This window comes from Pangasianodon hypophthalmus, chromosome 23, assembly GCF_027358585.1.
Source record: "Pangasianodon hypophthalmus isolate fPanHyp1 chromosome 23, fPanHyp1.pri, whole genome shotgun sequence".
Lineage (NCBI taxonomy): Eukaryota > Metazoa > Chordata > Actinopteri > Siluriformes > Pangasiidae > Pangasianodon > Pangasianodon hypophthalmus.
This window is the reverse complement of record NC_069732.1, coordinates 6,576,756-6,590,789: the sequence shown is the minus strand read 5'-3', so window position 1 is coordinate 6,590,789 and position 14,034 is coordinate 6,576,756. Positions and strand designations below refer to the sequence as shown.

At 39.5% G+C, this 14,034-nt stretch overlaps 2 protein-coding genes across 3 annotated transcripts in view; one reads left to right on the top strand and one right to left on the bottom strand.

The window, feature by feature from the left end:
- The window catches only part of btd (biotinidase), a 3,463-nt gene extending 1,900 nt beyond the window's left edge, over positions 1–1,563 (top strand). Inside the window, exon 3 of the mRNA XM_026930165.3 lies at positions 34–1,563. Within this exon, the coding sequence (XP_026785966.1) occupies positions 34–1,239 (1,206 nt within the window). The 3' untranslated portion in view covers positions 1,240–1,563. The remainder of the gene's footprint in view (positions 1–33) is intronic.
- Positions 1,564–1,758: 195 nt separating this feature from the next.
- LOC113536295 (serine/threonine-protein phosphatase 6 regulatory ankyrin repeat subunit A) overlaps positions 1,759–14,034 on the bottom strand; it is a 42,254-nt gene continuing 29,978 nt past the window's right edge. For both annotated transcript variants that reach the window (XM_026930163.3, XM_026930162.3), the window contains exons 14-28: positions 13,845–13,985; positions 11,253–11,364; positions 11,100–11,126; positions 10,784–10,858; positions 9,702–9,903; positions 9,098–9,185; positions 8,877–8,994; positions 7,391–7,610; positions 5,951–6,038; positions 5,779–5,862; positions 5,321–5,466; positions 5,064–5,146; positions 4,890–4,972; positions 4,285–4,376; positions 1,759–4,204 (exon numbers count right to left, since the gene is read on the bottom strand). In XM_026930163.3, the coding sequence (XP_026785964.3) occupies positions 3,915–4,204; positions 4,285–4,376; positions 4,890–4,972; positions 5,064–5,146; positions 5,321–5,466; positions 5,779–5,862; positions 5,951–6,038; positions 7,391–7,610; positions 8,877–8,994; positions 9,098–9,185; positions 9,702–9,903; positions 10,784–10,858; positions 11,100–11,126; positions 11,253–11,364; positions 13,845–13,985 (1,849 nt within the window). In that variant the 3' untranslated portion in view covers positions 1,759–3,914. The remainder of the gene's footprint in view (positions 4,205–4,284; positions 4,377–4,889; positions 4,973–5,063; positions 5,147–5,320; positions 5,467–5,778; positions 5,863–5,950; positions 6,039–7,390; positions 7,611–8,876; positions 8,995–9,097; positions 9,186–9,701; positions 9,904–10,783; positions 10,859–11,099; positions 11,127–11,252; positions 11,365–13,844; positions 13,986–14,034) is intronic.

Here is a 14,034-nt window from a genome sequence, read left to right as displayed (position 1 = left end):
AATAATTTAACAGAACCTCATTTTTTCCCCCAGGTCCTGCATCGTTTGAGCTGCATGGCTCAGAAGAATCGGCTCTTCCTGGTGGCCAACATGCCCGACTGCCAGCCCTGCAACAGATCAGTCAATCCGCTGTGTCCAGCTGACGGCCGCTACCAGTTTAACACCAACGTCGTTTTTAGCGACAATGGCACCATCGTGGCCAGATACCACAAACAGAACCTGTACTTTGAGGCAGCCTTCGACACACCTCCTGAGTGTGAGTATGTGACGTTCACTACTCCGTTCGCTGGACGCTTTGGGGTGTTCACTTGCTTTGATATATTATTTCGGGAGCCGGCTGTGACCCTGGTGAAGGACATGGGCATCAGGCAGTTCGTGTACCCGACAGCTTGGATGAACCAGCTCCCCCTGCTGGCTGCTGTGCAGTTTCAGCGCTCGTTCTCTTATTCAGCTGGCGTCACTTTGCTGGCAGCAAACATCCGCTCAGCGGCTATGGGTATGACAGGAAGTGGGATTTTTACACCCTGGGATGCGCTTTATCATCACGACACAGAGGGGGAGGCTGGGAAACTGCTGGTGCTCAGAGTGCCAGTCTTGGATCCCTTATTGCTAGGAGACGCTCCAGAGAATGCTAGATTGAAGTTAGTGCCATTCTCTGGCCTTCCCAAAGTGGTTATAGGAGAGGAACCAGAGTTTAGTCCTTTCCAGAGAGGAATAGACTCAGAATTTTGCCTAAAAGAGGATTCTAGTTGTAATAAACCGTCTTCTCCATTTACCTCCACAATGATGTATGATAAATTTACACTAGTGCCTCTGCATGGCAAAGAAGGGAATCTCACAGCATGTGACGGCTCATTCTGCTGCCACCTGCTCTTCCGGAGGACAAATCCCACCCCTGAAGAAGAGCTTTATGCCCTGGGGGCATTTGATGGCCTCCATGTGGTCCATGGGACGTACTACCTAGAGGTGTGCGCCTTAGTTCGATGCACAGGGCTTCATCAGGAAAGCTGTGGAGGCGAGACTGAGCATGCGCACACGCTAATTGACTTTCACCTGCACGCGACTTTCAGTACTGAGCACGTGTACGCCGGCGTGCTGGGCAGCGGCATGACTCTGGACCGACCCGATGAGTCCGGCTGGGAGAGCGGCAGGTTTTATATGAGCCGAAGAGGAATGACCAACGGCCTGGTGACCGCAGTGCTGTATGGGAGAGTCTATGAGAAAGACAGTGAAAAGTAGCACAGCTTTCTTTCTTTCAGTATTGTATCCATGTTCTGCAGTTGAGTGCAAAAGTTTGCATCCCCCTTGTGTTTTGAATACAAAAAAGAAAACTGACCTCTATTTTACCATTTAACAATGAAATGAAACGTGAAGTGAAGCAAAAGCAGAGTATTTTGGTTGCCACACGTGATTTGAAGACATGGCAGGACATATTGCCATGTTTAATAAAAAGCCGTAAAATAAATTAATTGTCCACTCCAAATCATGTTACATTTTAACTGTTGCTGTTCTGAAAACCCTTTTTGCCATTTTAATAGTTTCTTTAATAAACTGTTGCTGTAACCCTGAGCACAGTGTCTAATCATTACCTCTGGAACTTTCCAGCACTTAAAGAGCTCAAACTGAAGACATATAGAATAATATTTTCCCCATTTTACTACAAAAAATACATTTTAAAGCTGCCGTGCTTTTTTGTGCAGGAAATGTGTTGATTCTGGAGGATTTTTCTCTTTAGAGCAGATTATGAGCATATTCTCATTCTGAGTAAATACACGGTTTATTGTGAGCAACTTCAGAGACTGCATTTAACCGGCTAACAGCAATCACATGTTCTGTGTAAAATGGGTTTCAGCACTCCTACATTTAAATAATCAAATCAGTCCTTATCATAGAGCTGACCTTATTGTGGTGTGTGACAAAAATATTCAAGATTTATTAGTAATCATTTGAGCAATGCACCAAGTGGCCAGTCCTTACCCTTTATAAAAGGTAACATTTTTTTTAAAACACATACAATCACTCACACACACAAGCACACACGGAAACGCAGGTATACACACACGTCTTTGCTCTATAACAAATGTTGCAATTCACCAAAAACCAGCACTGAGTGTGTATAAACCCTGTCACCTCGATAGCTGGTCTCGAACTCGTGGGTAAGAAATGCATCAGAATGCCCTTTTAATGATACTCCAGGGTTCATAGAAATCCGTCCGTCTTCCGTTAATCAGTTACTCTGCAGCAACACGGACCGGAGGTTTGCACTTAACATTCACAGCAGTCTGTTTTGTCCAAATCTTGGTTAATCTTAGTTAATAATAAATTAACCCCAGCTAAAAAAACAAACAAACAACAAACAAAAATACTAAATCATGCTTTAAAAAGGGCAACTTGGTCCCTTGGTTGCAAGTTCATGATTTCTTCTCTTACTGCCAGAGCCGATGTGTCGAGAAACTTCCACAGTAGTCATTATTGTTGTGTTTGAGGTTATGGTTCCTGTTTCATGGGAAATTAAATGTATCAGGATCAACAGAAGCATTTTGAAAGAACGGTGAGATAAAGAACCAAACCCATGGTGAGTGTGAAAACACAATCCAGATCATGCTGCAGTGTGGATGATCAACCACGTACTGATTTTCTTTTCTCTCCTGCTCTCATGTCTCTAAACGCTCCTGAGCCGTGTAAGAGAGGGAACCCGGAGTGACATCCCACAAAAATGGTACACTCCATTATTCCCAGAAGAGCTATAGCTTGAAAGGTATGGAATGAGAAACGTGCCAGTACAATCTGAATTCTTTTTTTCTTTTTTTTTAATCTGAATTTTTATTTGAATTTGTAAGTGAAATTTTTGTAGTTTCTGTAATTGTATTCTGTGGCTTGAATTTGCATGCAAGATTTTAATTTTATAATAATCAGGTGTGGAAAATTCACATTCAGGTTTTGGTGGCATAATCCATTTCAAATTTAGATTTAAATTTTCAAAAATCTGGAGACTTAGGAAAGGCAAACGAGCACAGATTCGATTGCCACCGTTTGAGCCACTGATGTGGTGGTGTGGAGTTAGGATCATGTCAGAAAATTTCAATTTAAATACATTAAATGTTATTAATTTGAATTTGTATCATACCACCAGAAACTGAAACTGAATTTCATGGCTTGCAAAAGATCTAAAATCTGAAACTGAACAACTTACAACTTAATATTTGACATTCTAAATGATCTAAATGATGACTAATCCATAACATCTTGGAGGTAAAAGCAAACACTGAACCTCTAGAAAACCTGGCTATCTCACTATAACCAGCTAAATGACACACCATCATCAATACTATCGCCAACCTGTCCAAATGAATCTTATTTCAAATGTCAGCACATTTACTTTGTTATATTGTTACTGGATTAAAGGCAAGGATAAACATTTTTCACACCGAAATACGGAACAATTTTTAGAAATTGATTATATGCGCACTTCATTTAGAATGACATGGTCACTCGTTCACCCTTAAACATGAAATTCAGTTTCAGATTTTTGCAATTAAATTCAAATTTCTAATGGCAACTCTACAGACTAGTGTTTAGAAAATTTAGTAAATTCGACTCTGAATTTGAAATAGATTGTGCCCCTAAATTTTCTGTACCTGATTATTATAAAATTGAAATTGAAACCTTGCAGACAAATTCAAAGCATGGAATACAACTTCAATTTCCTGTACTTCAGCTACACACACACACAAAAAAAAAATCAGATTTGTGTATCTTAAATTTAGAGTGTAGTGGCACATTTCTCATTCCATAGAAAGGACACAGCACTAAATCCACTTTACTGTGATTCAGCAACATAGCGTTAGCGTCTTCAGCGATCTCCAGGCACTCGGGTACTGAACGATCCTCAGCAGTGAGATGAACCGAAGTCCTCAGTAAGTCTCTGAATCCGAGTCGTTAAATTCTTCATCATGAATAACGAGGCCATCTTCACGTCCCAGGCTGTTGAAGCTGCAGTAAGATGGATGCCCGGAGCGCAGGCTGGGTAAAGGGTCAAAGGTCACAGCTTTGGAAGGGCTACAGTAGTGATTTATGGCACTGAAGTTTAGGCCTGGCACGGTGCCGGTACTGGCAGGGGACACGGGCATCATGGTGGCCAGGATCAGCGCCAGGCAGTCGGCCACGTCTTTGTTCGGTGCACACGCTAAAGCTGGAGTATAACCTGTACAGCAAAATCAGTCAGCGTTTAGTGTTTTTAATGAGACTGGGGTTTTACAATTTATTAACAAGACTCATAATCACCGTTTTCATCCACAGCCAGGACACTGGCTCCTTTACCCAGCAGCTCCTGCACTACAACCGCAAGTCCATTACGCGCAGCGACATGCAGCGGCCTGAGGAATGGAGAAAATATTAATCAAAATGGCAACATGTACTAAATAAATAAATAAATAAATAAATAAAGAGGGTGGAAACTAATACGTAGTGGGAGTTCTCTAATAAATTTGGTTTTATGTTTAGGATTTTCTATAGACACAGGTTAATATCTCTGTTCTTCAGGTTAGTAACAGTAACTGCACTTCACACCACTCCACTGTTGATTATTTTCCAATAACAGCATGCTACCAAGTGTTTTATTCCTTACTTACACATTCTCTAGTTAAATGTCAGTAAATGCGTTTCAGAAAATGAAGTTCACTGAAGCTTTAATATAAAAGAAGCCATTAAGGGACCGTCTACAAAGTGCATAAAGTGGATAAAAAGAAAAAGCCATTTTTAACTATTTGTTTAAGTTTCCCAAAACTTTCAGAGAATGGTTAGTGAATGAAACTTTCTTTAATATCCAGTTCATCAGTTTTGTGATTTTGAAGAGCTGTTTGGGTTTTGTGTATGTGACCTGTACGTACGTCTGTAGAGCTGCGTTTGTGGCGTTGATTAGGTTCCTGTCCGTGACCTTCTCCAGAATTAACAAGGCACTGGTTTCATGCCCCTGCAAGAGAAATACACACAGTACATTTTAACACTTCAAGACACAGCAGAGTATGCTGTCAGGGTGAAAAGCTGAAGTGTGTATTCTGTACCTTGCTGCAGGCTAAATGTAGGGCTGTGTTCTTGTTTGCATCCTGGAGTGTGAGTTCTGCCTTCGCTTTACTCACAAGCACCTCTGCATGTTAGAGAGAAATTTCAGCTCTTACACTCATTTCAACATCAAAGCCCATGAAGCTTCTCACAAGCACTCTATACAAACTCCTAGTGTAAGCCTAGATGAAATACACACTTCTGTGCATTTCGGTTAAGTGGTGATTGACAGAATGAAAGCTAGCAGCATGTGTCTTACCCACGGCGTTAGTCTGGCCGTTCTCAGCCGCCATCATGAGGGGTGTTTTGCCCAGAGCGTCGATGGCGTTCACCTGGGCGTTGTGACCGAGCAGCAGCTGGAGACATTCCACATGGTCTGTGTAGGCTGCAGCATGTAGAGGCGTCCTGAGAGGAAACGATGAGAACAGTGTAGTGTATTGAGATCATTTAAAAAAAATATCCACCCTCATGTTATCTAACTTCTAAAATTAAAAAACCTGCTGCAAAAAATCCACACGGACTAAAACTGACCAAAACAGACTGGATTTCTCTACCACAAAAACAATTAAAGAATCATATCAGTCGTATAATTAAAAGCCTGCCTTTTAATAATTTACTCTGTAAAACAAATATAAAGGTACAGATTAAAAAAATTAATCAAACCATGCTACTTCACAGTCTATACAGGTTAAACCCAGCTTTGATTCTTGTCCTGACCTGGATTTGGAGTCTGTAGCGTTAACAATGGCAGGACCCAGTGTGTCAATCAGCAGCTCAGCTGAACCTTCATTATCACTGATTCTGTTAAAGGAGAGAAGAGAGAGAAGCTTCAGCTGCAGACACACAAAACATTTGCTGTCTGTGGATAAAAACACAGCATGCAGCTTACACAGCACAGTGAAGTGGACTGAAGGAGTTGCCCTCCATCCTGTGGAACGCCTCCTGCTCTAACAGTGCCTCAACACACGTATCATGACCTGAGAGAGAGAGACAAAACCAGTCAAAATACGTCAACAGACAAACAGAAAAAGGAGACATATTCATGTTTAGTGATTTCAAAATCACAGATTCACCATACCAGAGGTCTGAACTTCCCTCATACAAATAATTCAAAGATTTAAAAAACCTAAGGAATAAGGAATAAAATATGCTACCCCCCAGAAGCTAATTTTCATCAGGTTTTATTCCTCTTTTAGCTCAGCAATTTTCCAGTGATTATTTTTTTTTATTTATTAAAGAATATTACTTTTATCCATTTATGATTACATCTAAGTATGTGGAACATCCATTAAACAAGTTAGTTCCTGTTATTACTTGCATTATAGCAGCTATAAGCAGTCAAGTTAATAAGACAACAAACACAGCTTGTCATGTTACAGAGAAATCGGAAAGAGCAAACTCCTCCATCCTGAAGACCTTCCTGTATCTGAAAAGTTGCTGTTAGTGCTGACACTGGAGACTCTTTCTAAAAATGTTAAATAACCATCTCTTTACAGAAAACCTCACCATATTAACCAAATATTATGCATAACACATAACACATTATTAATCTGTCATAATTAATAATGTGTTATTATTAATTATGACAGATTATTAATAACACATTATTATTTATTAATCTGCCATAATAATGTGTTATTATTAATAATCTGTCATAATTAATAATAACACATTATTGTTTATGATAGATTATGGAGACTGCCACCATAAAAGTCCCTCTGAATGAACTATTTCTATAGAAACGACAGCAGATGGAGTGCATTAATATAAACCTTGCAGTTGGGACTACTGTCAGAGCCATAATATTACTGAAAATTGATCAACTGACTAATCCTGGCTAATTAGATTTGAGAATTTTACATTGTTGTGGTATAAAGTTCACTAAGTAAGGGAGGATTTACAATACAGTAAAAGAGAATGACTAAAGACAGTGGTCTGATGTCTGAGAGGTCTCAAACTATGACAACAGAAAATTCAAACTTTTTCCAAAAACATTTCTGCTTTTCAGTAGTTCTCCAGCTCTGAAAGTGAGTGCCTTTAATTTCCATATCTGTTCAGACTTATCTCCATACCTGAATGATCTGTTGTCTTGTCATAGAGCACATGTCTGTGCTCAAATTGTGCCTATTATTTAAAAAATCCTTGAAAACACTCCTGAGACTACTTGCAGTCTATTTAAATTTCATTGCTGAACTGAGTCTTTGCAGATCCCAAAATTTTGTTGGAAAATCAGGCCTAAAATATTGTAATGTGCACTAATGGATAAACTGTGGGGGTTTGTAGCATCAGTGAAGAAAATATTGAAAACGTCTCCATGAGTGTTTTGTACCGTTGTAGCAGGCCCAGTGGAGTGGGGTGTATCCACAGCTGTCCATGATGACCGGCACCGTGTTTTGGGAGTGTGCGGCCTGCAGCAGAGACCCCAACACCCCAACGTGACCGCACGCCGCTGCCAGATGCATGGCTGTACGCCCTCTACTGTCCCGTACACACACACTGGCCCCATGCTGCAACAGCGCCTCCACACACGTCTCATGCCCTGTCACCGCCTGTGCACACACACGCACACGCACACACACACACACACACACACACACACACACACAGTACAAGATCAGATTCCTTCAGCATGGAAATATCAGGTAGAGTGAGAACTCTACTCATAACACAAAGTAGTCTAATATTCCCTATCAGGTGACTTAACATTCTCTTTAAGACATGATTTATCTCTTTATAGGATACACAGTCACTATAAAGGTGTTCACTCATCTGGGTTTGGTGAGTTTTACATGCACATTAAGAATAATCTATTTATTAGCTCTTTTTCGGCAGTGTTTGTATTTATATGGCCTTACGGAGTGCCATCCTTGCTAACAAGAAAATCCCAGCAGGCAGGGAGAAAAAAAACCAAAAAAAACCTAACTGTACTTTGAAAACAGTAAGAGAAGGGTGACGCAAAAGTCCAATGTAACCGCTGTTAATAATAAACCGCTCCTCTATGCTTTTTAATGAGAGAAGAGACCATAGTCCCGCCCACTCATTTTGTATTGGCTCACATGCCTCAGACTCGAATTAACAGGTCAAAGTTTACTCAGTTAAAGCCAATGTGACATGAAAGTGCCCGCCCACATCCCGTGTCCTTTCCCCTTCGGTGAATTGCATTTTCTGCCGGCTGCTTTAGCTAAAAAAAGAACAAAGCAGCTAAACTACAGATGTTGCCACCTCGGTATACTATGATGTCTTAAATATATAGACACACCAATTATCTGATATCCGTAACTTTTCTACAGAACCAGCGATTAGAGGTGAAAAAACTAGAAATAAACTCAAAGGTGGACTTTACAGTCATAAACAGTGAATAGTCATGTGAGCAGCTAGTAACCTTGAGTCAGCTCAACTCAATCAAAAGGCAAGAGATGTAAAACATGATGGTTTAAAATTATATATCATTAAGAAAACCAATCAATGTAGCACCACTTTACTACCTGTTTGTAAGCTGCTTGATTTAAAAAAAATAGTGATGCTATCAACACAGTACTGGCAAACAAAATTAAAGTAAACACTTTATGACTTGTAGTGATGCTACTAAAAAGTATGACTACTCAAGAAATATGAATACTAAGTCATGTAGGCTCAGGTTTTTTTGCATGTAAACATGATGGAAATGTTGCCAACATCTGACTTTTTGCAGTTATCAGATTATTTTTTACATGTAAACACACTCAGTCACAGTCGGTTCCCATCACAGGGAAAAATGTATGCGTATGTATAAGGAAAATGCTTATATAAATGCAAATACACAATGTGTAACAGACCCCGCGGTGAAGAGCCGTCCTGCCCCACTTGTCTCTGGCTCCCACATTGGCTCCTTTGCTGATCAGGAAGTAGACACATTCTGTGTGTCCATTCAGCACCGCCAGCATCAGAGGAGTTCTGTTACAATCACAATCACGCCAGCAATCAGTACGGAAATACATTCAACAACATTCAGCTAACACTTCTATAAATCAACTGAGCATGTCTTTGTGTCACTCACTGTCCATTCCCATCGTGGACATCGACGGCTGAGGGTGGGCCAGCATTGCTGATGAGGAGGCGGAGACATTCTGAGTGACCGTTCATGGCTGAGAGGAAACAGAAAGTCCAGGGTTAGAGCAGGCAGAAGAAAAAAAAAATGCATTAAAAATGTACAGATTTTCCATGCATTGTGTAAGATCCTCTACCCTTTAATCGATGTCTGGGTATTTGTGCTTGGTAAATTATCTCAGCAGGGACACTGACATGTTTAAAAATCTCAGAAACACCGCTGTACCTGATACACTCGTATCAGCACCACACACACTAACATGCTACTAATAAAAATTCAGGATGGTTACAACGACTGGAAATGTTGACTAAAAGAAAGACACGATTTAAGAAAAGCCAGAGAGCAATTGCTATATGTGCATCATCTAAGGAAAGTAGTCTGAAGCCAAAGACACGTTTATGTTGTTACCATAGCAACCAACATGAGTAAGACAACTACAGAATGGACAAACAAATCAGATTTGTTCTTGTGCAACCTGCAATGCTGACATTTACATTTAAAACATGGTTTTTCTGTGCTGCTGTGAGAACGAAGCAGAAGAGCGTTTTCCTACCTGCAGCGTGAATGGGTGTTCTTTTGTGTGTGTAGTCCTTAAGCAGGATGGAGGCTCCCTGGTTGATGAGCACATCCACACACTCCACATGGCCTTTAAAGGCAGCCAGGTCCAGCGGTGTGTGTCCCTGCACCGTCCGCACATCCAGGTCCAACAGGGACTGAACCAGCACCTCCAGAGCCTGGTGGTGGCCGTGGTATGCCTAGAATGCACATACACACATGTACAAACACATAGACACACAGATAGAGTTCTCCCATAGTATAGAAGCCTTGAACTGGAAAAAAAAAATGTTGAAGTGCTTTGATATCTCATTATTTCGGCTTAACAACTCAATATTTTGAGTTAATATCTACCAGTAAGACTAATTTACTGAATATTAGCTTATAATTCTTATTCTGTGTACAATTTCTCACACAGTAAATAAGCCAGATGTATGGAACTCAGCTGAGACATATACACTCACTGTCCACTTTATCAGCCAATCATGTGGCAGCATTGCAAAGCATGAAATCATGCAAATACAGGGCAAGAGCTTCAGTTAATGTTCACATCACGCATCAGAAAGATGTGATCGCAGTGACTTTGACTATAGACATGGTTCCTGGTGCCAGATGGGCTGGTTTGAGTATTTCAAAAACTGCTGGGATTTTCATGTACAACAATCCAGTGGTGTGATAATCAAATGGTGCGAAAAACAATGAAATGAGAGAGGTCAGAGGAGAATGGTCAGAATGCTTTGAGCTGACACGAAAGCTACGGTAATGCAAATAACCACTCTTTACAACCGTGGTGAGCAGAAAAGCATCTCAGAATGCTCAACATGCCGAACCTTACGGCGGATGGGCTACAACAGCAAAAAAGCACATTGGATTTCACTCCTGTCAACCAAGAACAAGACTCTGACCTTACAGTGGGTACAGGCTCACCGAAACTAGACAGTTCAAAATAGGAAAAACGAGTCATTAAGCCAAAGGAATGAGATACTAAATTCTGAACCATAGAACCTTTCTCATCAAGTAAACTGTATCACTGAGCTGGGGCTTTTAAACACATTTAAAGAAAGCTATATTTTCACTCACTGCTAAGTGCAAAGGGCTGATGGGAGCCTGGCCATCGGTGTCATTCAGGATATCGGTCCCAGATGTCTCCATAAGCTGAGGACGCACAGAGAATGATGAAAAACCTAAACACCCTTAGACACGCTATTGATTCTAAAATCAATAAACACAGACAACAATAGATGAAAATTAATTCAGGATGACAGTCAATGAATTCAGCTCTCCACTTGGGGGCACTGTTGTACAAATCATTGATAAAGGGCCGATTCCTGGTCAGTACGTTTATTATACAATGTTGTGGGCATTCCTGCAAAGGGGAAGTTTCATATTAACTTACCACATCCAGCGGTGTTTCACTGGCAATCTGCAGGAACAGAAACATAGCTCAGTACCACAGGCTGGCTGAAAAATGGACTCTGTTGTGAGTGTGTGTGTGTGTGTGTGAGAGAGAGAGAGAGAGAATGAGAATAGGGGAGAGGTAGAGGCTGACCAGTTCGAGGCAGAGGCGGTGACCGTAGGCTGAGGCGTAGTGCACTGCGTTATAGCCCTGTTTGTCTCTGATCCCTGGATTGGCATCGTTACGCAATAAATACTCCAAGCACCTGAAACAAACACACACCACCACCACACTGAATACATTTCTATTCATTAGCAATGCATTCCATTCAGTTTTTAGTAGAGCTAAACTAACAATAATGGCATTATATTAGCTGCAAAAATTGAGAAAATCATAGATATGAAGATGCACTGGGATTGTCTTGAACTATTCTGCAGTGAGGCAAAAAACTTAAGACATTTATATATATATAGATTTATTTGAACGTTAATTAGCCTTTTATTTTTTAAATACTACAGAGTGAACAGATATTAGTAACTATACTACTATGTCTACACAAATAAATAAATCACAATAAGGTATTATCATACTTTTATCATAAACCTTCAGATTTGCCTGTATTTATTCACCTACAGTCAGGGCCGGTTCTAGACATTTGGCAAAATTTATATTGGAGGCCCCCTGGCCTCCTTCCCTCCACATTTCAGAATAAATAAAAAGCACTTGAAACAAATAAAATTTCTAACCTTTTTATTTATACAAAACCTGTTATCATTACTTGTATATATTTACTTAAATGTGCATATTAATTAAACTTTAACTAAGGTCAACACTAAAAAAAATATGAAAGGTCATCTGGACCAGCTCTTCTTCTTCTTCAGTAATTTATTTACAGTAACACACTAACCCACTATTTGGGATAACAAACATTTTTGCCTACGCTATACAGTAAAATGGGGGGTAAGATGTCATTTTTCTAGCTGGACAGAATTTCCCCCTCCTACTGAAGCAACATAGGCTCGATTGTCATATTATCTATTGCATTTATAAACCCTAAATATGCACTATAACCAAATCAACAGTGGAAGTGAAGAAGACAAACTACTAAGCAGAAAGAATAGTTAACTTCATCAACTGTATGCTTAAATTGAATTTATTCATTTATTGTATTTATTTGAAAACTAAAAAAAAGTATGAAGTAAGTTATGATGATAATGTAAACATCACCGGAATTTATACAGACAGTTGAGGTACTTTTTTGAAATAGTAAACAATGGTCTAGCCTAGCTGGATGACAGCTCACATACCTGCATCACGAGCTGCGCTTTCTTTGTTTCTTTTGAGTATAGGTTTGTTACGATTACGGAGGCCCCGCCTCCAAGCCCGAGGCCCTAGGCAATTGCCTGCTCTGCCTGTAGCTAGCGCCGGCCCTTCCTACAGTGTTCTCGCTGCTGATATTTTGCTCAATTTTTGGCTAACTGGCTACTCAGGTCCACGTGTAAATCTGCCATCTTCATCTTCTTCTCATGCAGAAATCTCAAAGGGCTTCCTGTCTGACTGTACTATGTGCTCAGTAAAATGCCATTTCAGATGCAGCCACAGAACAAAGAGCAGTACAGTGGCTGTTGAAAATAAAACACGCCATAAATAACGGGTCTCTATTCAGAACGCTTTTCTAGACTGAGCAACACAAAGATGTTGTTTAGCAAAAAAAATGTAGTATATATCTATTTCAATAACTTCTTTAGGTGTAGAGCTGGGTGATATGATGATCTAATATTGATATCATGATAAATTATGTCACAGTACACTTTTCTGAAATATTGTGGATATTTTTATTGATATTTTCTTTTCATTTTAATTTTTTTAAGTATAATTAAAAAAAAATTAAATTGTAAAATATAAAAATTTTACATATTTTATTTTTTTCCTTTCCAGTGTTAAATATTATTTTTTTATAGTGTTAAATATTTTTTTTATAAATCATTATAAATTATTTTTTAAATATAAAAGATATTAATTTTTGTAGGCATTAAATAAAGTATCATCATACAGGTTTAAAAAAAATGCAACATTACTGTTTTTCTGGAACTTCATAAAAACCTATGTATTATGATACATAACGTTTATTCTTAGAGAATCAGGATTTTTTTTTTTTGGTCATATCACCCACCCTTAGTTAGCCAACTAAAAATATAACATAAGAACATGGGATAAAATAATAACTAATAAAATAATATAATTACACTAGATTATAAATATAAAAAATACAATTTTATGATGATTTTAATAGTATGTAAACAGTGAAATGGCAAATGGGAGGGGAAAAAAAATAATTTGGCTACCGAAATCAAATCAATCATTTCATCATCGCTCCTCAAAGCTGACACTTTAGCACTACAAACCGTGCAATATGTAACTCTGTTCTCTCTGCCTGGATATCAGGCTGCTGTTTTCCTCCCCCTGCCTGCACCGTAATGAAATCACAGGTTACTGAGGGCGGCACTGATCGGATTACTTTAGAGATAAAATTTTCCTTGTAATATTTTTTCTAAAATACATTTTCATTATCATTGTTTTCCATCAATATTTCCTCTTATGAGCACTATTAGCACATCATAAACATTGAATTATTAGGTCGAGTCCACTGAGGAAGGACAGACTCTATTAAAGGCTGAACCACAGGCAGTAGTTTTTCTCTCCTTGTGTGTGTGTGTATTTGTGTGTGTGTGTATACGTCCTTACTTGGCGTCGGTGTCTGAGGCAGCAGCGTAGTGCATAGGGCTGCAGCCTCTCAGGTCTGTGTCGTTCACACTGGCTCCTGAGCCCACTAGTGCAAACAGGCACTGATAATTACAGTTAGCGGCCGCATAGTGCAGTGGCGTCCTGGAAACAAACACACACACCTTAACGGGATTACATTATTGAAATAAAT